This window comes from Anas acuta, chromosome W, assembly GCF_963932015.1.
Source record: "Anas acuta chromosome W, bAnaAcu1.1, whole genome shotgun sequence".
NCBI lineage: Eukaryota > Metazoa > Chordata > Aves > Anseriformes > Anatidae > Anas > Anas acuta.
Window position 1 is genome coordinate 3,005,803 of NC_089016.1, and position 25,258 is coordinate 3,031,060.

Here is a 25,258-nt window from a genome sequence, read left to right on the forward strand (position 1 = left end):
AACCACGACAGCACCTCAGTCTTTTCCTCATCTCTTGTCCTAAGTTTCCCCCCACATCCAGTAAAAGATGGAGATTCTCCTTAGTCCTCCTTTTTGTGTTTCTGTATTTATAAAAACATTTTCTGTTATCTTTAACAGCAGTAGCCAGAGTGAGCTCCAGATGAGCTTTGGCCTTTCTAATTTTGTCTCTGCACAGCCTCATGACATCTTTATAGCCCTCCTGAAAGGCCTGCCAATTTTTCAAATATCCTAAACCCTCTTTTTCTTCCTAAGCTCTAGCCATAACTTTCTGTTCAGCCAGGCCAGTCTTCTTCCATGCTGGCTCATCTTTGGGCATGTGGAGACAGTCTGCTCCTGAGCCATTAAGATTTCCTTCTTGAAGAGTGCTCAGCCTTCCTGGACTCCTCTGCTCTTCAGGACTGTCTCCCAAAGGACTCTGCCAACCAGTGTCCTGAAGAGCTCAAGGTCTGCCCTCCGGAAGTCCAAGACAGCAGTTTTACTGATCCCCCTCCTGACTTCACCAAGAATAGAGAACTCTACCTTTTCGTGGTCACTCTGTTCAAGCCAGCTCCTGACCACCACATCTCCCACCAGTCCTTCTCTGTTCTTGAACACCAGGTCTAGCAGGGCACCTCCCCTGGTAGGCTCACTAACCAAATGGGTCAGGAAGCTATCCTTGACACTATCCAGGAACCTCCTAGACTGCTTCTTCTGAGCTGCATTGCATTTCCAGGATATGTCTGCGAAGTTGAAGTCCCCCATCAGAACAAGTGCTGGTGATTGCGCAACTTCTGCCAGCTGCTTGTAGAACACCTCATCCATCTCCTCATCCTGGTTTGGTGATCTATAAGAGACCCCCAGCATGATGCCTGCCTTGTTGGCCTTCCCGCTGACCCTAACCCATATGTACTCAACATTATCATTCCCAGACTCGAGTTCCACAACATCAAAACATTCTCTAATATAAAAAAACACACCACCACCCCTTCTGTGCTGCCTGTCCCCTCTGAACAGCTTATAGCCATTCATTGTAGCAGTCCAGTGATCAGCATAGTCCCACCATGTTTCAGTTATTGCAACCAAGTCATAGCTTGCTTTTTATTTCTTTGCTCTTGAGAAATGGCTACAATTATATTATACTGAACGCACATCAATAAAATCTCTGTTTATGGCCCAGAGGGATTTGGCACTTCAAATATCACTCTAATGTCTCTCTGGCACCTCCATTGTCACCTGGTGTCTGCATCTGAACAGCTGCCTCCTGGCCTCTGTCTTCATTCAATGTGCTGGGAGCTGAGACAAGCAGCTAACATGCAGATTCCTGATTTCATAGAATCATAGAATATGATTCTATGAAATCAGGATATGATATGATATGATCATGCAGATCCTGATTTGTGCATATTTAAAACAAGGCAAGAGGAATCCCAAATCCTGTGGGCTTGTGTGAGGCATGGGAGAGGCAACAAAACCCCTTCTAGCATCTGGACTGCAAATAAAGAAGGAAATGCCTTGACTGACCCGGCTGAAACTCTTCCCTCAGGAGAGGGAAAGCTGGGTGTTCTGACTAAAACCAGGATATGGAAAAAGTGATTCTTGGACATCATACCTCTTCTGAAATGAAAAAGGACATAGTCCCCTATCCAATGGAGGGAATCAGCATGAATGTTTACTTCAGTGTGTTTCAAAGTTGATTCCCCTGGAGGCCCAGGGACTTGTCAAGAACTCCCTGTGCTGCTGAGCTGGGCCGGGCTCCTGGGCCCACGGGGAACTCCTGGCAAGCAGGCAGCACTGCAGAGAGACAGCTCTGCCCAGGAGCAGCTCCTCTGCACAGCACAGCAGGGCTGGGGGTACTGCCTGCAGGGGACAAGGGCAGTGAGAGAAGGGAGGGAGATGTTAAAGGCAGTGTGGAGGGGGGATGCTGAGAGCTCACTGCAGGAGAAATCTTCACAGCCCTGAACAGGGTAAGTCTCTGGCTGCAGGGCAATGCAGCTGTTGTTCCTGCTGCCATGTCCAGATTTGCTGTCAAATCCCACAGCCTGTGGGAGCTTTCAGGAGGACTCTCAGAGTTTCTTTGGAGAAGAGGAGAATAAGAAGCTCCAGAGCATGGATTATCTGTCATAAATAACAGAGGAACAGGACATGAGACTTCATTCTGGCAGGGCTGGTTGCAGGCTGTGCAGCCAGGGTGCAGGCAGGGGTGTCCAGGGCTGTGGTGCAGAGCAGGGTCCCTGCTGTGCCCCAGGGGCTGTGTGCCTGGGCAGGGCCTCTGACGCCTGCCAGGCTCAGCATTCAGCCTGCCCAGGGAGCTGCCCAGGGCACTGCGGGGAGAAGCGGTGGGTGGAAGGAGCCCCCAACAAGGGCAGGACAGGGCAGGGTCCTGCTGCTTGCGGTAGGCTGCTTCCTGGGGCAGGCTGCTCAGAGCTCCACAGGACACTGAAAACACTTCAGAGAGGACTCCTCAACTAAGAGGTCAGAGCAAGGGATTCTTGAGGAGAAGCATTCTTTCCTTTGAAATTTCTACTTTTGCTTTGCTGGATGGCACTAACAGATGCAAATTTATTTCTACATTATTATGAAGGCCCTGACTCACCAGTTCTATTTACCTCCTATTAGGTCAGAGCTGCTCATTAGACACTGAACATGGGGAATTGTCCCTGAAAATTATCCTGGGACAGGGGATGTCTGCAGCGCAGAGCTGAGCACACAGTGGATGGGATGGAGTCTCTGAGCAATGGCAGGGAGGAGCTGTGGGGACAGGGAAGCAGCTGCCAGCAGGGACAGCTTCAGGCAGCACAGACCTGGGCAGGTCACCTCCTGGGCCACCTCCTCCTCAGCTGGACCTCCAGGAGAGGAGAGAAACCTGTGTCTTGCACTGTGATACACAACAAGGAGGCTAAGAGTACATGCCCTGCAGTGTCACTTCCATAGCTGAAATGCAAGCTAAGAGAATGGTGATTTCTGTGAGAGAAGCAGGGGGGTTTCCCTAACTTGTCACTCTTTTCCTCCATGGGCAGGTCCCCGTGGCATCAAATGTCCAACAGCACCTTCCCCGCTGAGTTTCTCCTCCTGGCATTTGCAGACACACGCGAGCTGCAACTCCTGCACTTCGCGCTCTTCCTGGGCATCTACCTGGCTGCCCTCCTGGGCAACGGCCTCACCCTCACAGCCATAGCCTGCAACCACCACCTCCACACCCCCATGTACTTCTTCCTCCTCAACCTCGCCCTCCTTGACCTGTGTTCCATCTCCACCACTGTCCCCAAAGCCATGGCCAATTCCCTCTGGGACCAAACAACCATTTCCTATGCATGTTGTGCTACCCAAGCCTTTCTGTTAGTCTTTTTCTTCTCAGCAGAATTTTATATTCTCACCATCATGGCCTATGACCGCTACATTGCCATCTGCAAACCCCTGCACTATGGGACAATAATGACCAGCAGAGCTTGTGTCAACATGGCAGCAGCTGTCTGGGGCAGTACTTTTCTCTATGCTGTGCTGCACACTGCCAATACCTTTTCCCTTCCCCTCTGCCAAGGCAATGCCCTGGACCAGTTCTTCTGTGAAATTCCCCAGATCCTCAAGCTCTCCTGTTCAGATGCTTACCTCAGAGAGGGTGGGCTTCTTGTGGTTAGTGCTGGTTTAGCATTTGGGTGTTTTGTTTTCCTTGTGCTGTCCTATGTGCTGATCTTCAGGGCTGTCCTGAGGATTGCCTCAGAGCAGGACCAGCACAAAGCCTTTTCCACGTGCCTCCCTCACCTGGCTGTGGTCTCCATGTTTCTCAGCACTGCCTTTTTTGCCTACCTGAAGTCCCCCTCCATGTCCTCTTCCCAGTCCCTGAATCTTTTGCTTGCTGTTTTGTACTTGGTGGTACCTCCAGCAGTCAACCCCCTCATCTACAGCATAAGGAACCAGGAGTTTAAGGATGCAGTGTGGAACCTCATGACTGTTTTTCAGAAGCGATAAGCTGTCTATCTTCCTTCTCATATCACTCAAAATAAAACTCATTCCAGGTGAGATGTATTTTTTTTCCTCATTTTCCTTTTTATATCTTGTGGTAATATTGTCCAAAATGAAATGATTTGTTCATTTTTTTCCATGTAAACATCCACCTGTCTTGAGTGACTCTGAGAACTGGTGGAAACAAGGTGTATTTAAAGTGTGTTTGAAATATATTTAAATAAATGGATCCTTCCTCAGAGACCTGTGGTGGAGCTGCAGGGGCACTTGGCTGTGCACAGAGGTGGAGGGAAGAAGAGCCCTGGCACAGCTGCGCTGCCAGGAAACCCCAGGGATTGGTTTGGTGGAAGCTGCTCTCCTTTTCACCTCCCATGCTCTCCTTCAGAGCCCTTGTGTTCCTGTGAGGACTGATTGCTCTTGTTGCTTGCTCACTGTGCTGCTGTGGGGCAGTCCTGTGTCCACAGGCAGGGACAGGCCAGGGGCACTTCTCTAACATAGCTGACTCTGTACCAGCATCTCTAGAATAAAAGGCGATCTGCTTGGGGCAGTGCCTGAAGGCTCAGCTCTTCACCCAAAGCTGCTCTCATGGATATTGCAAAGGAATGGACTCAAAGGAGGCTCCTTGCTTTGCTTGTTTCTCTATGCGCTCAGGGCATGAGATCAGCTGATCAACCGGGATGAGCTTTTAGGCAAGAAGGGCTGATTCTGGAATTGTCTTCTGGTGCCTGGCACTCACAGAGATGGTGGCTTTACTAGAATGGATCCAGAGCATGCAATAGGGCTGAAGGCAGGCAGGCATCTTCCTGGAGGGATGCAGGAGCTGCCGGGAGAATCCAGTGGACTGGCAGGGACAATATGTGCCAGGGAGTCAGCAGGCTTAATGAGCCATACTCTATGCGCTCATAGAGTATGACCATGTCCAAGGCCAATTGACCCAGAGACAAGGTGCTAAATCTGGGTGCGAGCAGGTGAAGGAGAGCTCTGCAACTCCAGGAAACACAGAAGGCACAGGGAAAGCAGTCTGCTGAATTGGTTGTTACATCTCTGGTGAAATTTCATAGACTGGATCACGTGAATCACTGCAAAATCTCTCCTGACATTGGAAATGAGTTGGACTTGATGATCCTTGTGAGTCCCTCCCAGCTTGGGCTACATGTATTCCATGAGTCTCTGACTCTGAAGGAGGCCGGCTATCTGTGTGCACCCTCCATGGCTAAAGAATCACTTGTGTGCGAGGCAGTCAGTGGCAGTGCTCCCCACCAGCTGGCTCTGCCTTCCCAGCCTGACCAGCACAGCCCTGCAGAGTGCCCCCACGGCCCCACACACCACAGCCCCCTCACTCTGCAAAGCAGCACCACGAGCTTCGGGGCTGTGGGCACATTGGACAGGGGGACATGGGGTGTCCTGGGAGAAGAGCAGGGTGCTGTGTTTGTGCAGTGGTGCTGCCTGAGGAGCCCCAGGGTCGGCAGAGTTCGGGTGTGGGGCTGGGGAGTGGGACTGGCCTGGGGGTTGCAGGATGCCTGGGGTAGAGAAAAGGGTTGGAGGAAGGGGGGAAAGGAGGAAGGGTTAATTGCAGCATCAGAGACACGACCACTGACCTCCCCTACTTCATTTGCTGCTGTGGGGCCAGCCCAGCCTGTGCTGTTCTGCTGTGCTGAGCTAGGCTGTGAAGAGGTCAGGGAATTTTGGAGCACTGGAGAGGGTCTGGGCTGTGTTGTCCTCCTGGCAAAGACAGGGAGGACCAGCAGAGCAGGGGTTGGGCTGGGCCCTTGGGAAATACCCTGGACACCCTGGGAGATCCTGCCCCAGGACAATGGTCCCAGAGCAGCCCCTCACAACCACTTTTCCCAGCACTGGGCTCTCGCCCCAGCTCACACTGGTGGTTTGTTCCTCCAGCTATGGACACCAAATGACTACATCACGAGTCCATGTTTGCCTTGTCCATATGAGAGTACACATGGTGTGGGTGTGGTGAGATGAACCTGAATGAGCCCAAGTGCCATCAGCTGTTTCTTGAGGGTGCCATCATATCCAGTGGGACAGACAGAGTCTCAAGATCACTTCCCATTGGAAGTATGGTCCTCTGGAAAATCAGCTGAATAAAGCAATGCTAGTCATCATGACATGCAATCACAAGTGGTGTCCCTCAGGGGCCAGCCTTGGGCCCGATGTTTTTCAACATCTTTATCAATTACATAGATGATGGAATTGAGTGCACCCTCAGCAAGTTTGCAGATGACACCAAGCTGAGTGGTGCAGTCGAAACAGTAGAAGGAAGGGATGCCATCCAGAGGGACCTGGACAGGCTGGAGAAGTGGGCCCATGAGAACCTAATGAGGTTCAACAAGGCCAAGTGCAAGCTGTTGCACTTGGGCTGGGGCAATCCCAGGTATTCATATCGACTGAGAGAAGAAGAAGTTGAGAGCAGACCTGCATAGGAGGACTTGGGGGTCTTGATGGATGAGAAGATGGACATGAGCCGGCAGTGTGTGCTTGCAGCCCAAAAAGCCAACTATGTCCTGGGCTGCATTAAAAAAGGGGCGTCCAGGAGGGAGAGGGAGGTGATTGTCCCCATCTACTCTGCTCTTGTCAGACCCCACCTGGAATACTGTGTGCAGGCCTGGGACCCCCAGCACAAGAAAGATGTGGAGCTCTTGGAAGGTGTCCAGAGGAGGGCGACAAAGATGATCAGAGGGCTGGAGCACCTCTCCTATGCAGAAAGTTGAGGAAACTGGGCTTGTTTAGCTTGGAGAAGAGAAAGCTCTGGGGAGACCTCATTGTAGCATTCCAGTACATAAAGGGTGCATATAAACAGGAGGGGGAACACCTGTTTACATGTGTTGATAGTGATGGGACAAGAGGGAATGCCTTAAACTAAGGCAAGGGAGATTTAGGTTAGAAAGTAAGAGAAAGTTTTTCACTCAGAGGGTGGTGAGGCACTGGAACAGGTTGTCCAGGGAAGTTGTGGATGCCCCATCCCTGAAGGCATTCAAGGCCAGGCTGGATGCGGCTCTGGGCAGCCTGCTCTAGTGGTTGCCAACCCTGCCCAGAGCAGCAGTGCTGAACCTAGATGATCTTTAATGTCCTTTTAAACACATGGCCATTCTATGATTCGATGATTCTATGACTTTCACACCAACTCCTTCACTGAAGAGTTCTCGACTTTTTCCTAAACTATATGTATACAGTTCTTAATTCACTTTTCCACAAAGAGGTGGTAATTTCTTTCAGTATGTCCTGGACTTGCTAAAGGCAGCATCGGGAAACATGAGTCTGGACATGTGGGAGGCCTTCTGAAGTATGAGCTGGTTGGCAGGCAGAGTACCTGAGGGATTGTGCAGGGCATCCCCTGCACTGAGTGTTCCTGGGTGGGCTGGGAAGAGGCTTCCTGAGTACAACAGCTCCTTGTAGCCCTGTGGATGCTAGCTGTGAGGTCACTTCTGTCCCAGAAGCTGGCTGGCCAACAGCAGGAAGGAAGAGCCTCTGAGGTCATAAAAGGCCATCAGAAAGCTGCCCCCAACAGGGTGACACATTTAGGGAGGTCAAGGGAAATCTGGGAGAATAAAGCTAGGAGATTTGGGGGAGAGAAGATTAGCTTGGCTAATGGAAAGGAAAGATTTTGAAGAAGTGGCAAATGGTTCAGGTAAGGCTGATGGTTCTGCAATACTCACCGGGAAAATATTAACATTATGCCCTCGTAGTATTTCTAACCAGGAACATTAAAACCTAGTGCTACCCTAATTACTATGCTTCACCATGGAAAGAATCCACTGCTCTAATCCCAAACTTCAAATCCTACCTTTATCTTAAACCCCCAAACACATCACCTGTTACCATTAGTCTTATCCAATTGATCACACTCATCCCTAGCCCTTAATTGCTAGCATTAAATTGCCAGCCTTAACACCAACCCTTGTCCCATAACAAAGCACATAATAAAACCCTAACCAGAGACTGGTGGGGATGAACTGCTCAGGTCAGCTGTGCCTAGGGATCTCTAGTGGCAGCAGGAGGCCCATGGCTGTGCAGGTGGGTGTCAGGGCACTTCTGACTGAGGATATCATGTGCGACCTTCAGCAACATGGCTGGTGTATACTTTTATCATTTTAGCTGTCATAAGTAACTGAGGAGATGCTGACATGAAGCTAGTGTAAATATTTATTTCAAGCTCAGTCCTGACCTAGTACCTAACAGAGCTTTCACACAGGGGTCTTCTGTCCATCAGAGAAGCTGAAAGGCCATCAGGAGGTGCATGGCCTTGGAAGATGAAAACGACCTTGCCTTTATCTTGCTAGGTGCCAGGTGTCAAGGAGGGTGCCGGGTTTGGATGTTCTTAGAGTGTGTCAATTGTGCCTTAGAAACTCTGAATCCAGCAGGAAGCAATTGGTTTTGGTGGGGACTGTCAGGTCACTTCTGCCTCTGGATCTGAGAGGCCAGCAGCAGGAGCATGGCTGGGCAAGGGACTGGGAGGTCCTATCTATCTGAAGTAGCTGTCAGGTCAACCCTCACCTCTGGGCTGCCAGATGGACTTTTAGGCTCACATCTCGCAGTGTCTCTCACAGACCAGCAGAAGGCACCTGGTGCTTGTGTGATGCCCTCTGCCCAAGTACCTGAAAGGCCCATTCAGAAGCAGCCTTGGCAGTGGGTTGTCAAATGTCTTGTGCCTGAGTACATGACTGGAGAGAGACGGTCATGTGGCTCGGTTGTGTCTATCTGAGAGCTGAAAGTCCATCAGGAAGGTCACATAGCCTGGAAGACCATGGTGAGGTTCCTTGTGTCTGGTCAGCTGACAGGCCCCATGAAAGCTGATGGGTGTGGATGCCTGTGTGAAGGATGCCAGCATTTTCTCAGCCTCAGAGCCACTTGCACAGGGCCTTGGCCTACCTCTGATCATGGCCTCCAATTGCCACCACAGTGCTCTAAGGTGTCCATGGGGCTTTTTCAGAAATGGCCCTCGTTGTGACCAATCAATGCTTCGAAGAACTCTGGGGTTTGGCTTCTGGCTTTGACTTTCTGAGAGATTTCATCAGTCTGCTCGCAAGAGCTGAAGTTGATAGACTTAGCAGCAACTACACTTTGGGGCTTATTAAGACACAGAAAGGCCTAACAGCCTCTTAAGGAGATCTGGACAGGTAGGAGAAGTTTGACCCTGTAGAGACAACCTTTCTCCTCACCTCCCCAGATCACACCATTTCTCTCATTGATCCCCTAGGACTTGCATCACTCCTGACATCAGACTTCTCCACTCAAGTCTGCAGTTGCACCTTGTAGTTCCCTTGTCCCAAATCCCTCCTACTTTCCTTAGAACCTTAGTCCTATAACATAAAGGACTATACGTGATACATATATTACTACGTTTAGCCTATGTATATTATCATATATATATTACCATTTTTTTCTTGTATATTGAACAATATCATGCATCTTTATTGTTACATATCAAACAATACCTTCACACACAAAAAATATAAACAGCACCTTTAATGAGTACCTTAATCAAATCAAGTGCCTTCAATCAAAATTCAGGGGTGAATAAATAAGACTTTTACTCCTTTCTCTACCCATGTCTCAGAGGCTTCCTTACCAAGGTTCTGGTTTGCTCAGTGTCAGCTGGCAGCATCCTTCCTCAGCACAGAGGAGAACTGAAACACAGGGCTGCTTTAGCCCACCAATGATCACAATTCCAAGACTGTCTGCTTCTCAACTTTCAACAAATACAACCCACACAGATCCTTGCTCGATGAACACTTTAATTGATGAGGATATTTCTCTGGAGTTTCGCAGAGACAAAATTTTTCTGAAGTCTGTAGCTCGTCAGCTGAGATTTCTTCCAGATGAGAAAGCCAGGTGTGAGACCTGAAGAGGAAAAGAAATTCTCTTAACTCCCACCATGAGCAATAGCCCAGGTGCAACATGGACAACCAAGTTGCCAAAGTACTGAGATGATGCAGCCCACTGGGAGCAAAGGAATTAGATGTGAAGGAAGGGGTCCAGCTGGAGGAGAGATACCATGCAGATGAGAGCCTGTGAATAAAAATAGATGGGATAACCCGGACATTGGTTTCTGGGGTCAGTTCTGATACCTTTGGTTATCTGAAAATTCTGCATGGATCGGAAAAGTATGACATAGGCTTTTAAGGTGACTGTCCCCCATTTCAGTAGCTGCACCAGGTAGAAAATACATGGACTGGGACAGATGCTGTGCACTTCTTTCCTGGGTGCTTACAAAAAAGTGTTCCTCTTCCTTGACTAGCTCCACCTGAATGAGGAGTTCATGTATCAGGCTTGGATGTGAAGCCTGTGCACCAGTGTGAGGCTCCTGAGGCAGACTGGGATGCATATCTCTTGTCCTTAGCAGCAGCAGCACAAACAACTGTGCCCAGTGGGTCTCCCTGTCCTGCATTTCCATTCAAGACAGAGGTAGCTTTTAAACTAAGAGAGGGTAGTTTTAGACTGGATATTCAGAAGAAATTGATTTCTCTAAGGCGGTGAGGTACTATAACTGGTTGACCAGAAGATCTGTGTGTGCCCCATTCCTGGAATTCATGAAGGCCAGGTTTAATGGGGTTTGAGCAACCTGGTCTGGTGCAAGGTGTCCCTGCCTATGGCAGGGCAGTTGGAACTAGGTGATGTTTTAGGTAGCTTTGAAACCAAATCTTTCTATATTTTTCTGATCTTATGATTAATGTGACTGACCAGACTTGTTTCCCATCACTGCCTCCCATGATTATTTACCCTCGTTGTAGGGGAAAAGGTCCTTGACCAGATCCCCTCAGTGCTTAGCTGCCTGTCAGGTCTAAACCACAACATATTGCTGTTGGTGACCGGGCCAATATTCAGCTAAAACAATTACAGCCAATGGATTAATCTGAACAAGTTTTCCAGAGGAAGCCAGTGCACAGTGCACAGTGCCTCAGCAGGGCATTTGGAGTCTAAGACCAGCCCAAATCCTAGGCTGAAATGTCCACATAAACATGGTTGTACTCCCCACTTCTGAGATTCCCATTTTACTGCCTAAGTGTACCCATTCTACCCTGGGACAGGTCCTGAGGGGACAATACAGCCCACTGAGAAACTACTTTTCTGCCTCCAACCTGTCTTCTGCTCTTCCACCCTTGCATTTTGAGGTGTTCTCTTTTTGCAGTCATTTCTCTGATCCTTTCTGTCTAAAAACATAGGGAAAGGTGAAGGAGAAAATGTCTGTTTTATTAAACAAGTTTCTCTCTCTCTCCCTCTCTCTCTCTCTCTCTCTTTATTTATTTATTTATTTATTTATTTTCTCTTAGAAGAGTAGTTTGATTTACAGAAGAGAATAATTTATCAAAACCATTAGACACCTGAGACTTGAGTAATGAGTTTCACCTACTTCACTCCTGGTGCCTGTGAGAACTTGTTCTCCCGAGGCTCCCCCAACAGTCAATGGAGACAAGAGAAAGTGCTCGTGGCTGGGTCATCACAGCCTAGAACTGTAATGCAAGATAAAGGTGAGGAATCTCTTTCAGATGCTCTTCTCTCTCTCAGCATTGACAGGATAGGAGTAAGTTAAATTGCTCAACCTGAATGATATAACTTTTAGACAACTGAAATATACACCTGCATGGTAATACTTGGCACTTTGTTTTTTCTAGGTGCTTCCTCTTTCTACTTCAAGGACTGTCCTTAAGCTTTCAAAGATGACAAAATTTGTTCCACCTCTCAGAAAAGTAAGGCAGTTAAGTGAGGCCATTTGATTGTACGAGAGAATAGCAACTATTTGGAAACAACTTCATTTCCACACAGAATGAGGTCGGATGTGACTCTGTGACAGATCTGTTTCCACTGACCTGGTGGGACCATAATGAATTTTGACTTCAATTTAGAGTACTGAAAAAAGCAAGCTACACTTGCTACTTGTATTCCATCTTTCCTAAAGAAACAAAGGAAGATGATGTAGAAGAAAGCAGGGCATTACAAAAGAGGTACTTGAAATTTGCTTAATTTGAAATCAAGCAAGGGATCCCCAGTGGTTGCTAGTCCAAAAAGGGTGGATACTGAAGAGGAGAGATAATAAATTCCAATGTACATATTTGAACTGATGATTTAGCTTTTACATAATAGAAAGCATTTATGCAGGACATGAAATTCCCTTTGGAAACACTGGTATGATGGATGCTTGCAATTCTTCTGAGTGGAATTTCACAGGAATAGAGTATAACAGAGTAACAATCCGTTCTTAGCCCTGTGTTTTTGTAGCGAGAATCATTTGTAGCTGATGGACAAAGGTGGAAAGAAGACAAGAAATTCTCTGAGGATTCTGCATGATATGTGAAACAGAAAAGTCAGGGTGTGAGGAATGTGCAAAAGAATCTGTGTGTGTGTTGTATAGGAAGTCTGCAAGCAAGGCAAGAGAGAAGGAAGGAGATAGCCTTCTGTCCAGACCATGAAATTATTGGACTTGTTTTTGCCATGTTCCTACGTCAGCAGGATGAATGGAACTTGGGTATGGGAACAGACAATGGAACTGTCATTTCTGAATTCATCCTCATGGGCTTCTCAGGGCTTGATCAAAGGCTACGGCTATTTCTCTGCCTGGTCCTTCTACTCATGTACCTGACAACGGTGATGGGGAATGCAGCCATCATTTTCCTGGTGTGTGTGGATAACCGCCTGCAAACCCCCATGTACTATTTCATTGGCAATCTGGCATTCCTGGAAATCTGGTTTACATCCTCCACAAGCACCAAACTCTTGGTGATTCTGAGCTCTGGCAGGAGAAATATCTCAGTAGGCAGATGCTTTGCCCAGTCCTCCTTCTATTTTGCCCTTGGTGCTGTAGAGTTTTCTCTCCTTGTTGTCATGTCCTTTGACCGTTACGTTGCCCTCTGCCAGCCTTTGCGCTATGCTGCCATCATGAAGCATCAGCTCTGTATCCAGCTGGTTGCTGCTGTTTGGGTCATGGGCTTCACATTCTTGATTTACCACCTGGTGCTGCTCTCCAAGCTCACTTTCTGTGGTTCAAACAAGGTCCAGCATTTTTTTTGTGACTCCACCCCCTTATTCCAACTGTCTTGTTCTGATGTCACCCTGCTTTGGAAAACAGAATCGGTTTTCATATTGTTTATTGTGCTGTCTTCCTTGTGTCTAACTCTGGCATCTTACACAAGCATCTTCTTCTGTATCCTACAAATGCCAGCAGCCTCTGCAAGGAGAAAAGCTTTTGCTACATGCTCTTCCCACCTCACCACCTTGGCCGTTGTCTATGGAAGCTGCATTGCTCTCTACACACCCTCCTCAGGACATGTTTCTTTGGAGACCAACAGCATTGTAGCTTTGCTGAACACTGTCCTGTACCCATTCTTAAACCCATTCATCTACAGTCTTAGAAACAAGGCCGTGATGCTGGCCCTGAAGGAAGCCATGGCCCGTGCAACAGCACAGCTTTTCCCCTAACCGTGATTCATTTCTGAAGACCAATTTGAGTTCTCTGCTGTCATATCTTATGTAATACCACAATCATACATATGTGACCTCCACATGCAGATGCCTCCAGAGGATTTTGTTCTTGCTGGATTGTGTTAGGCTCTGTGATAAGAAGCACATCTGCAAACAAAATAAAGGCCCAAGGAAATGATGTCAGGATGAATAATTCGGTTCATGCCCTGCCCTGGCTGCTTCCAGGCCCATCACAGGAGAGTCCTCAGCTCAACAAAAGCCCATCTCCATGAGCCCAGAAGAGCACAAAGCACAATGGCAGGTGGGAATCCAAGTCACTGGCTCCTATGGAACCAAGATCTTGTCCCAGCTCCTTCCAGGACTGCCTTGGGAGGGCTATCACCCCACTGTCCAGGCAGAAACCCATCCAGATGTGTCACTGGCAGCAGCTCTCCACATCACCATTTGGAGTAATGGGATTGCTGCCAAGGGCTGTAGGTCACCTGATGATCATACATAGGGGTAGGTGCAGCAGCTGGACTAGAACCAGGGCATCAGAGGGCCCATGTGTCATTGTAGTCAGCAACAGGAGAGATGGGAGTGTGTGGAGTTAATGTGTGTGTGCCTGTGTCATTGTGAGTGTGTGTGAGATTGGGGTGGTGTGTGCCAGCAGCTACAGTGGGGCTGCACCCACAGGGGCTCATATGTCCAACCGTCTTCAGCTGGGCAGACTGGGAGCCAGGAACTTGTCCTGGACAGGCTGAGTATCTGATCCCAGCTGCTGGAGGGTTCTACCTTGCACACATGCACATGAATATGCATTTGTGCACACAAGAACTTTGTGTTTCCAAATAATGGGCCTCCATCTTGCTCAGCCAGAGAGGCAATCAGGATAATGTTGCTGCTGTTTGTGGTTGTGTGAATGCTGATTGTACCTGCCTGCATTCACCCATGTCCTGTGTCATTGTGGACTGCACTCTGCTGCTAAAGGGATTGACAAAAACACATTAGTGATATCAGTCGTGGCATGCCTCTTGTCTCGCTTTCATTCTAGTTCATATTGGAGTTCTACCACGTCCAACGCTGCAGCACTCAGTAGTGGCATGATTTCATTCAGGCCATGATAGTCCAATGTTAGTCTCCACTTTTTGTCAAGAATTCACACTAGCCATATTTGACTAATAATGTGTGAGCAAGTCTTGCTGATCACTTCTTGTCTCTCCAGTTAATAAACCAGCTCATGAATGTTAATCATGGAGTCTCAGTTAGTGCAATATTGCTCCCTGTGCACCACTGGGGTAGTGATCAGCATCTGCTGCTCTTTGACCCTCAGCAACCCCACAACAGAAGGGTCCTCCAAGAGACTGGGCAAGGCAAACAGCTGTTTAATCTCACTGTCTTAAAGAGGCTGCACTTCAGCCTCCAATACAGTTAACTGTCAGGATTCCTCTGTCCCTCCAGAGATAAAAATGAGTTCTGCTCCTTTATAGCTGGATGGCATTACAGTACACTGTGCGCTGGGGTCCACTAGAGCCTCATACTTCTGTGGGTCTGATGTGTCAGGCCATCGAACCCAGACAGTCTAATAAACTCAGTTGTCCCTCCACCCGATTGGAGGCAGAGCACCTCTAGTTCTGGTCAGAGTATTCATGGAAATTGGAGCAGCAATTTTTCTGGAAGGTTCCTTCCCACCCCTGTTGCCTTCAGGGGGCAGCGGCGACCTGGTTCAGGAACGGCACGGCGGCCAGCCCCAGGCCGCTCGGTCCATCGGCTCACAGACACCAATGTGGTGGATGGCAAATGGCATTTATTGTCGAGTCACATGGGCTTATATAGCCGAGGCCCATAGCGTCACTTCCGCTTGCTTACAGCACAGGCCACACGCTACTGTCCATCAAGGGAGGGGCTCCACCTTCCCGTACATCGCGACATCTTCCGGCCGCCAGACCCTAACTACCCACATTTCCCCCCTCCCTATGCACAACCAAATTAGCTAAAATATAACAATCTTAAGACGTAGACATCATAACTTAACTAAAAAACATAAGGCACAATAACCAGGAGAAAACTAAGAGGTAACCGGTAACCCTGAGTAAATACACTCTTAAAGTAGTTGTTGGTGTTCTACCAACATAATGTTAACTTTCTCTAACCAACTTTTAACAAACAACACAAGCATATTTTGTATACAAGGTCCAAAGATAAGATCACACAAACGCATTGCAGCCCCCCACCCACGGAGGCCGCTTCGCTGGTGTCTGGATTCTGCCAGTGTGGAACTCTCAGGCTTAGACAGGACGCTTGCTGACTTATTGTCTTCTCATGTCGCCGGGGTATACAGATTACGGGGGTGCCCGATGATCCGTTCCTGTGAACAGAAACTCAGTTTTCATTAGTTTTGTTCTGAAATTGGGGCGTCGGCTGTTTGGAGCTTCTCTGGCCGCACGAGTTGCCATACCTTCATGGGCCCTCAGGCCCTGGACTTGCGCCTGGGGGGTGATCACTGCTGGGTCCGTACCCATTAGCCGCTGCAGGCTAGAGCCATACAGTGTGTGATCCGTCCCAGTTACTTGGGCCAGCTGTCTCATACAGTTGTCCCCCCATTCTCGTTTAAAAATGATCATCCCACCCCCGTCAAAGATCAGTCTACAAGTTTGTTTTATATCAAACGGGAGCATGTCATCTCCCCTGAAAACACCATCTATGAGGGTGGAGACCATTGCAGAATGAAGCCCTTTATCCACAATGGCTTTAACTATCGCTTGCACATCCTTAGGGTTTGTTGGTGAGTGAACCCTCTGCCCCCTGTCTGTCACCCAGACCGGCAACGCTAGCATGGCCGATAAAGCCAAGATGGCGCACGCAATCTTAATTTTCCTCCAATCTGTGAGAGGAATTTCTCTGCCTCGCGGTGCAGCTTTATTTCGGATGGGGATATTTCTGCTATCTGTCCCCACTTCCTTCTCCGGATTTGAATCGGTATCTGATCCGGAGTCAGAGCTCGGCTGACTGCTCACCTCCGCGTCCCGGTACCCTCCCATCGAGTTCCGGCCCCGACCCCCACCCCTGCGGGCGGGCCGCTCCCTGCCTCGTGGCTCTCCCCGCCGCCTTCTCAGCGAGGCGTTTGTGCCACAGGAGCGTGTTTTCGGATGGCCGTTCCGATCGGCTCTCTGCCCCTCTCTCACGCTTCTACCTCCTCCCCGGTCGTCTCCGCAACCGTTCTCTTTTTCGCATTTCCACTTGTTAGTAAAACCTAACGCTTCATCCCCGTTCCCGCCGGAGGCTTCTTCACCCGACTCTTCGTCTTCTAGTTCAGCACCGTACTGGGGCGCACATGGCCGTGGTCTCTCCCAGATTTCCTCAGGCTCTGGGTCCCCACCGGCACCCCTGGCTTCCTCAGCCGAGCCACCCCACAGCTTCCACAACTTTGATACGACCTTCACAAGGGTTTCCATCTTCCTTGTTGGTCCGGGAGCTTCCTCCCCGCCGGGCTGGTCCCGCCGCTCCGGCCGCCGTTCACCCGAATCCAGGAGTTTTCCCGGGTTTCGGCACCACTTGTTGCCTTCAGGGGGCAGCGGCGACCTGGTTCAGGAACGGCACGGCGGCCAGCCCCAGGCCGCTCGGTCCATCGGCTCACAGACACCAATGTGGTGGATGGCAAATGGCATTTATTGTCGAGTCACATGGGCTTATATAGCCGAGGCCCATAGCGTCACTTCCGCTTGCTTACAGCACAGGCCACACGCTACTGTCCATCAAGGGAGGGGCTCCACCTTCCCGTACATCGCGACATCTTCCGGCCGCCAGACCCTAACTACCCACACACCCCACCCACCCCTCCCCTTTTGCAATTGTTTTTTCCTTGTAACTTACATACCCATGCCTCTAGGGTTGAGGTAGATTTCCCATCCCATTTTCTCATATCCCCTCCATGGTCACGTGGGTAAAACCACAGAGTGGTATGTTGTGTGGACCCACCATATCCCCTTTCTTGAGCAGAGGCATGTTTACTCCTAATAGCTGAGGTACTGGTTCATACACGTAGAGGGAAGGTATATGCTCTTTGAGTTGGTGGACCTCTTGGGAAAGTTTCTCCACAACCAAGACACAGGCCCATAGTGCAGAAGAAATGCCTGCCATGACGGTGCTGCATCTAAGGGGATCTACTTTCCGTTAGGGCTCTCTGCACAAGAAAAGTCTTTGAAAAACAGACCATAGAAAGATAAATACTGTATAGGAGTTCATGACAGTTCTGGGAGATTGGGCAAGTTTCTAACTCCCTGAAACTCATACAGCAACTGGGCAAAATAGAATCATAGAATCATTAGGGTGGGAGACACCTCCAAGGTCATCTGGTCCAACCATGCCCCTACTACCAATGTCACCCACTAAATCATGTCCCTAAGTGACAGGTCCAACCTCTCCTTAAACCCCCCCCAGGGACAGTGACACTACTGCTTCCCTGGGCAACCCATTCCAATGCCTGACTACTCTTTCTGAGAAGAAATGTCTTCTAATTTCCAAACTAAACCTCCCTGGAGCAACCTGAGGCAATTCCCTCTAATCCTGTCAGTAGTTATCTGCAAGAAGAGGCTGACCCCCAACTCCCCACAACTTCCTTTTGGTAGCTAGAGAGAGCAATTAGGTCTCCCCTGAGCCTCCTCTTCTGCAGACAAAACAACCCCAGTTCCCTCAGCTGCTCCTCATTAGAATTTGTTCCAGACCCTTCACCAGCTTTGTAGCCCTTCTCTTGATATGTTGCAGGGCCTCAATGTCCTTCTTGTAGTGAGGGGCCCCAAACTGAACACAGTACTCAAGGTGCAGCCTCAGCAGAGCAGAGTACAGGGGGATGATCACCTCCCTGGTCCTGCTGGCTGCATTATTCCTGACACAAGGCAGAATGCCATTGGCCTTCCTGGCCACCTGGGCAGACTGCTGACTCACGGTCAGGTGAGCATCAACACTCCCAGAACTTTTTCCTCTGCACAGCTTTCCAGACACTCTGCCACAAGCCTGTAGCGTTGCATGAGGATGCACTTAGCCAAGTTGAACCTCATCCCATTGGCCTCTGCCCTATAATCCATCCTGTCCAGGTCACTCTGAGGGGCCTTCATACCCTCTGGCAGATCAACACTTCTCCCCAACTTGGTGTCACCTACAAACCTACTGAGGGTGCACTCAATTCCTTCATCCAAATCATCAGTAAAGATATCATATAGGATAGGCTCCAACACTGACCCCTGGGGAACACCACTGGTGACAGGTTGCCAGCTGGATTTCACTCCATTCACTATCACACTCTGGGCCCATCTGTCCAGCCAGTTTTTAACCCAGCAAAGAGTGTACCTGTCCAAGCCATTGTGCTGCCAGCTTCTCCAGGAGAATGTTGTGGGAGACTGTGTTAAAGGCCTTACTGAAGTGTAGATAAACTATGTCAACAGCCTTTCCCTCATCTACCAGGTGGGTCACTCGTTCATAGTAGGAAATTAGGTTGGTCAGGCAGATTCATGCCTTTCATGAACTCATGTTGACTGGGCCTGATCCCCTCGTTGTCCCGCATATGCTGCGATTGCCTTCAAGATGGCCTCTTCCCTCACCTTTCCTGGCACTGAAGTCAGGCTGGTAGGCCTGGAGTTCCCCAGGTGTCTGTGATCCTGTAGCTGAAGACAATTGTCTTCTACATAGAACCCCAATTCTGGGAAACACTAACCTTTAACAAGAAAGAAACAAATGAACAAGCAAAATGCTAATAGACACAGACTCTCCTCAATGACTACTGTATTAAACCAAAAGAAAACAAACCCCCAAAGAATTATAGAAGCTGAAAAGTGCATGGACACATTTTCTTAGATTTTAACCTTTCAGTTTTTTGTTTAATTTTAATTGATATTAATTGACATCAATTGACATCTTTCAGGCCTAGAGCTTTTTTTAATGCACGCCAGGATCCCATTAGCCCTCTTGGCCACAAGGGCACAGTGCAGGCTCATGGTCAACCTGTCGTCCACCAGGACCCCCAGGTCCTTCTCCTCAGAGCTCCTCTCCAGCAGGTCATCCCCCAGCCTGTACTGATACTTCGGGTTGTTCCTTCCCAGGTGCAGGGTTCTACACTTGCTCTTGTTAAACTTCATTCGGTTTCTTCCTGCCCATCTCTCCAGCCAGTCCAGGTCTTGCTGAATGGCAGCACAGCCTTCTGGTGTGTCAGCCACTCCTCCCAGCTTTGTGTCATCGGCGTACTTGCTGAGGGCAGACACTATTCCCTCATCAAGGTCATCGATGAAGATGTTGAACAAGACCAGACCCAGCACCGACCCCTGAGGAACACCGCTAGTCACAGGCCTCCAGCCAGACTCTGCTCGTCTGATCACCACCCTGAAGAAGACTAAGGCAAAGAAGGCACTGAGTGCCTCCAGCCCCATCAATGTCTGCTCTTATGCAGTCACTCTCCCCTTTCAACAGCAGCCCTGCTTTTGTCTTGTCCAGCCTTGGGTTCTAATGCAGTCACTGAAACTTGGATTTTTACTCTTGACATTCCTTGCAGCTACAAGTACCAGGTGAGCACTGCCTTTCCCCTGATCATACCTTCATAACAAAGGAATCGTCCACTAATTCCTTGTTAATTCCTTCCTTGCTGTCATCTCCTGGCAGAGGTTTCATGGCCCCTGTCTGGGCTCTATCCCTGCACCAACCTGTCCCTTCTGTCCCACACATGGTCCCATGGCCCCACTGTTCAGGCACAGCACACGGAAGGGTGTGGTCAGGGTGGGCAATGGTCCCCAAGCATGATCCTCGCTGCAGCCCTTGCTTCCCTTTCTCTATAGCTCTCCCCTTCCCCCTACGCCTGATGCCTGCCTTACCCTGACCATGTCCCATGGGGGGTTTCACAGACATCCCTGCTCTGGGATCTGAAAGTGTCTGGTCCAGGGAAGAGGTTGGACAGGGTTGGCCATTCCCCCACACAGGCAGGGAGCTGAAGGTGAGGATGGGGGTGGCCTGGCAGCAAACCCCAGCCATAAATTGGAGTGAGCAGCCAGTACTAGGAACAGCTATCGCTAGAGGCTGGGGATGATGAATGTCCTGGGCCACCTTCCCATGCCAATCATTCCACCAATGGCCCAGAGTGGCCACCTGCCTCCTGCACTTGCATGTTACTCCTGTCCACGAGCTCTGGCTCTGCACCACAAATCCCCTGCTGTGAGTCCTCACCCAGCATGGCCACACAACTCAGACAACACCTGAGTTTTCCTCTGGCAGGACAGGACCTACCACTCCTGTCCCCTTCCTGTGCCTCATGCAGTGTCCAGAGCTGGTGGTGATGCTCTGCAGAGTGAGGGGCCTGGTTTAAAGCCATTCTCTCTTCTCCTGTTATTATTGGCCCAAGCAAAAAGTTACTCTTTATCTTATTTATAAGACTCCTTTAAACACTGAAAAGCTGCATTGAGGGCTCCCAGGACCCTTCTTTTCTTCAGGCTGAACAGCCCTAGCTCTCTCAGCCTTTCTTCACCGGAGATGTGCTCCAGTCCTCTGATCAGCTATGTGGACCTCCTCTGGACCCACTCTAACAGATCAACTTCCTTTTCGTGTTGGGGACCCTACACTCCAAATGAGGCCTCACAAGGGCAGAGGAGAGGGGCACAATCACCTCCCTCATCCTGCTGGACATTCCTTTGTTGATGGAGCCTGTGGTACAATTGGCTTCTGGGCTGCAAGTATGCACTACTGGCTCATGTCTAACTTTTTGTCCGCCAGAACCCCCAAGTCCTTCTCAGCAGGGCTGCTCTCAAGGATTTCTTCTCCCAGTCTGTCCTCATGTCTGGGATTGCCCTGGCCCAGGTGCAATGCCTTGCACTTGGACTTGTTGAACCTGTTTAGATTCACATGGGCCCACTTCTCAAGCTTGCTCAGGTCCAAACAGATATCATCCCTTCCTTTTGTTGTATCAACAGCACCACTCAGCTTGGTGTCATTGGCAAAGTTGCTGAGGGTGCACTTGATCCCACTGTCTACGTCTTCTGATAATAATATTAAACAGTGCTGGTCCCAAGACAGACCCTGAAGGACACTCTCTTGCTCTCTACAGACACCTTAAAGGAGGCTGTAGTGAGGTGGGGGTTGGCCTGTTCTCCCACGTGCCTGGTGACAGGACGAGGGGGAGTGGGCTTAAGTTGAGCCAGGGGTGTTTTAGGTTAGATGTTAGGAAGAACTTCTTTACCGAAAGGGTTGTTAGACACTGGAACAGGCTGCCCAGGGAGGTGGTGGAGTCACCATTCCTGGAAGTCTTCAAAAGACGTTTAGATGCAGAGCTTAGGGATATGGTTTAGTGGGGACTGTTAGTGTTAGGTCAGAGGTTGGACTCGATGACCTTGAGGTCTCTTCCAACCTACAAATTCTGTGATTCTGTGATTCTGTGATTCTGTGACACTACTCCTCACTGGCCTCCACCTGGACATAGAGCCATGGAGAGCAATTTCATAGAGCAATGACCTGCACATGATAATAAAACAATTTCTTCATCCTGTTCCTGACCACAACATTGGAAGAAGAACCCAACGTCCAGGCACCAGCACTGTGGAAATACCCTTTTATTAAACAGACGTGACAGGGGTATCCAGCTATGCCTTAACAATAGAGACAGATACAAGGGCCTCTGGGTAAAAACGAGTGGGTTTAGGCCACTCTGCAGAAGTAGAGCGAAGGCAGACAAACAAGATTATCACAGAAAAATAGCACAAAGACCAGCAGTTTCCTGAGATGAACTGGAAATCCCTTGTGAAGAGACGTGCAGCTTACTGCTGCTGAAGGACTCATTGACTCAGCTTCTTCAGTGTATCCTTGAGCTCCTGGTTCCTCATGCTGTAGATGACGGGGTTGACTGCTGGAGGCACCACTGAGTACAGCACTGTCACCACCAGGTTCAGGGATGGGGAGGAGATGGAAGGGGGCTTCAGGTAGGCAAATAAGGCAGTGCTGGAAAAGATGGAGACCACAGCCAGGTGAGGGAAGCACGTGGAAAAAGCTTTGTGCTGTCCCTGCTTGGATGGTATCCTCAGCACTGATCTGATGATCTGCACGTAGGAGAAAAGAATAAAAATAAAAGACCCTAAAGCTAAAGAGAGGCTAATCAGAACAAGCCCAACTTCTCTGAGGTAGACATCTGAGCAGGAGAGCTTGAGGATCTGGGGAATTTCACAGAAGAACTGGTCCAGGGCATTGCCTTGGCAAAGAGGAATGGACAATGTACAGGCAATGTGCACCATGGCTTTGAGAAAACCACTGCCCTGTTGAGAAGTATCCCTGATGAGAAGGACCTGAGGGCTCTGGTTGAAGAGAAGCTCAACATGAGTCAGGAATGTCCACTTGCAACCCCAAAAGCCTACAGTATCCTGGGCTCCATCTAAAGCAGAGTGACCAGCAGGTTGAGGGAGGTGATTCTCCCTCTCTACTCTGCTCTTGTGAGACCCCACCTGGAGTTCTGCATCCAGCTCTGGGGCCCCAGCACAACAGACACATAAGATTTTGGACATAGGACTTAAAGAGTGGGACCAGAGCAGAGCCACAGCAATAATCAGTGGAGTGGAACACCTCTCCTGTGAAGGCAGGCTGAGCCAGTCGGGTTTGTTGAGCCTAGAGAAGAGCAGACTCTGGGGGGAAACTTCTTGCTTTCCAGTACTTAAAGGGAACAAGTAATACGGGGAAAGACTTTTTCCAACTCCAACCAATTTGTGATTCAGTCATTCTAGAATGTTTTGCAATGTCTCTGAGAACTTTTCTGTAGTATCATTGCACCAGCTGTACTCCAGGTTCCCAAGGGCAGAGACTCATTTTGAGAATGACACCACTCACTGTGCAACCTTGAGGAGCAGGGATAACAATCAGCAGTGAGGCCTCAAAACACAGCATTGTCATGCACTCTAACTCCACAGTCTAGCCCTTTCTTCCCTGAGTCAGAAGGGACCTCTGGAGGTGTTCACTACCATCATCTTCTCTGAGCAGTGATAGCTTTACAGGTAGATCACTCTTCAGATAACCTTGAGGAGCAGGGATTATAAACACCAGCAAGGACGCAGAACACTGGATTTTCACACACACTAATTCCACAGTCCAGCCCCTTGACCCCTGAGTCAGAATGCAACAATTAGACATTCTCTCCTGAACCTAAGTAGGAACAGACCCTTGTGGGGAGCAAATAATTCTTTGAGCCTATTCTTGACACTGGTTTGGAAAGGAAAGCCCAAGCTTGAGGCATTGTACTGGGGTGATTCTATGTTATTACAGAGATGCTATGAGAGCGTTTTTACAGACTCACTCACAGTGTTAGATGCACATTTATACAGCTTCCATATGGGACAGAACAGGTTTATTCATTCATAGCAGAGGGGGAATCCAAATATTTATGTAGGAACACAAGAAGCACAAGCAGTCAAATTGACAATGGGAAAATATAATGAGAACAACAAAGACACAAGCCTAGAATGGGAAGCACTGGGATTCATTAGTGGCGATGGAAGGGGTCTTTATTAGTACTGAAAAACATCCCCCAAAATAGTTTCCAAATTGCATCCTCGAGCTCCTTGTTCCTCACACTGTAGATGAGGGGGTTCATGGCTGGGGGCATTACTGAGTATAGAACAGCCAGCAAAAGGTTCAGGGATGCGGAGAACCAGGAGGGGGGCTTCAGGTAGGCAAAAAAGGCAGTGCTGAGAAACAAAGAGACCACGGCCAGGTGAGGGAGACAAGTGGAAAAGGCTTTGTACATGCCCTGATGTGTTGCGATCTTCAGCATGACCCTGAAGATCTGCACATAGGACATCAGAAGGAAAACAAAATACCCAGATGCTACAGTGACACTAAACATAAGAAGCCCAACTTCTCTGACGTAGACATCTGAGCAGGAGAGCTTGAGGATCTGGGAAATTTCACAGAAGAACTGGTCCAGGGCACTGTCTTGGCAGAGGGGGAGGGAAAAGCTATTGGCAGTGTGCAGCACAGCATAGAGAAACCCACTACCCCAGGCAGCTGCTGCCATTTTGACACAAGTTCTGCTGGTCATTATTGTCCTGTAGTGCAGGGGTTTGCAGATGGCAACGTAGCGGTCATAGGCCATAATGGTGAGAATATAAAACTCTGCTGAGATGAAAAATAAAAAGAAAAAAAAAAATGAGCAGCACATCCTGAGTAGGGGCAGGCCCTGGTGTCCCACAGGGAATTGGCCATGGCTTTGGGAACAGTGGTGGTAATAGTGCCCAGGTCTAGGAAGGCGAGGTTGAAGAGGAAGATGTATATGGGGGTGTGGAGGCGGTGGTCGCAGGCTACAGCTGTGAGGATGAGGCCGTTGCCCAGGAGGGCAGCCAGGTAGATGCCCAGGAAGAGCCCGAAGTGCAGGAGCTGCAGCTCGCGAGTGTCTGCAAATGGCAGGAGGAGGAACTCATTGGGGAAGGTGCTGTTGGATATTTGCTGCCTCAGAGCATAGATGGCTGTCAATGGTGGAAAAGACAAGGAACAAGTTAGAGAGATTTCTCTGAGGAAAACCCAAACTTATATATTCTTATATTGTGTAAGAATATAGGAATAATATATTGTATAACATATATATTGTTTTACCGAAGCCTCCCCAGGAAGAGAAACTATTACTTCCCTTTGAAGAAGATGTGCTCCTGCCTCAGGATCTCAGTTTTACTTCCTAAGAGTGCAGAGAGACCAGATAGATTTTCTGTAGGCTCATCCAGACTCAGTAGTGCCCTACAGCATCTGCTGAAAACCAGTGGAGATGGATCTCAGGTGCCCACTGGCCAGAGGTGTCTCTGTATTTTAGGTGCTGAGCAGGACATCCAACAATACATTGGGAAACAATGCAGTATGTAGGTTAAACAGTGTGGAGGAAAATTGT

At 49.1% G+C, this 25,258-nt stretch overlaps 2 protein-coding genes across 3 annotated transcripts; both read left to right on the forward strand.

Moving 5' to 3' along the window:
• The first annotated feature begins 3,378 nt into the window (after window positions 1–3,378).
• On the forward strand, window positions 3,379–3,966 carry LOC137847491 (olfactory receptor 14C36-like). Its single transcript, XM_068665759.1, has one exon. The coding sequence runs from the start codon at window positions 3,379–3,381 to the stop codon at window positions 3,964–3,966; it is 588 nt and encodes a 195-aa protein (XP_068521860.1).
• A 7,306-nt stretch (window positions 3,967–11,272) lies between these two features.
• On the forward strand, window positions 11,273–13,797 carry LOC137847102 (olfactory receptor 6E1-like). 2 transcript variants are annotated; one of them, XM_068665383.1, is made up of 2 exons: window positions 11,273–11,497; window positions 11,589–13,797. In XM_068665383.1, the coding sequence occupies exon 2, from the start codon at window positions 12,406–12,408 to the stop codon at window positions 13,387–13,389; it is 984 nt and encodes a 327-aa protein (XP_068521484.1). In that variant the 5' UTR covers window positions 11,273–11,497; window positions 11,589–12,405; the 3' UTR covers window positions 13,390–13,797. The 2 variants fall into 2 exon arrangements, with proteins under 2 accessions (XP_068521484.1, XP_068521483.1); XM_068665382.1 differs by having other exon boundaries at window positions 11,273–11,444.
• Window positions 13,798–25,258: the final 11,461 nt, after the last annotated feature.

Coding starts and splice junctions, on each gene's coding strand:
- LOC137847102 (XM_068665383.1), top strand. CDS start 12,406: ATGTTCCTACGTCAGCAGGATGAATGGAACTTGGGTATGGGAACAGAC.
- LOC137847491 (XM_068665759.1), top strand. CDS start 3,379: ATGGCCTATGACCGCTACATTGCCATCTGCAAACCCCTGCACTATGGG.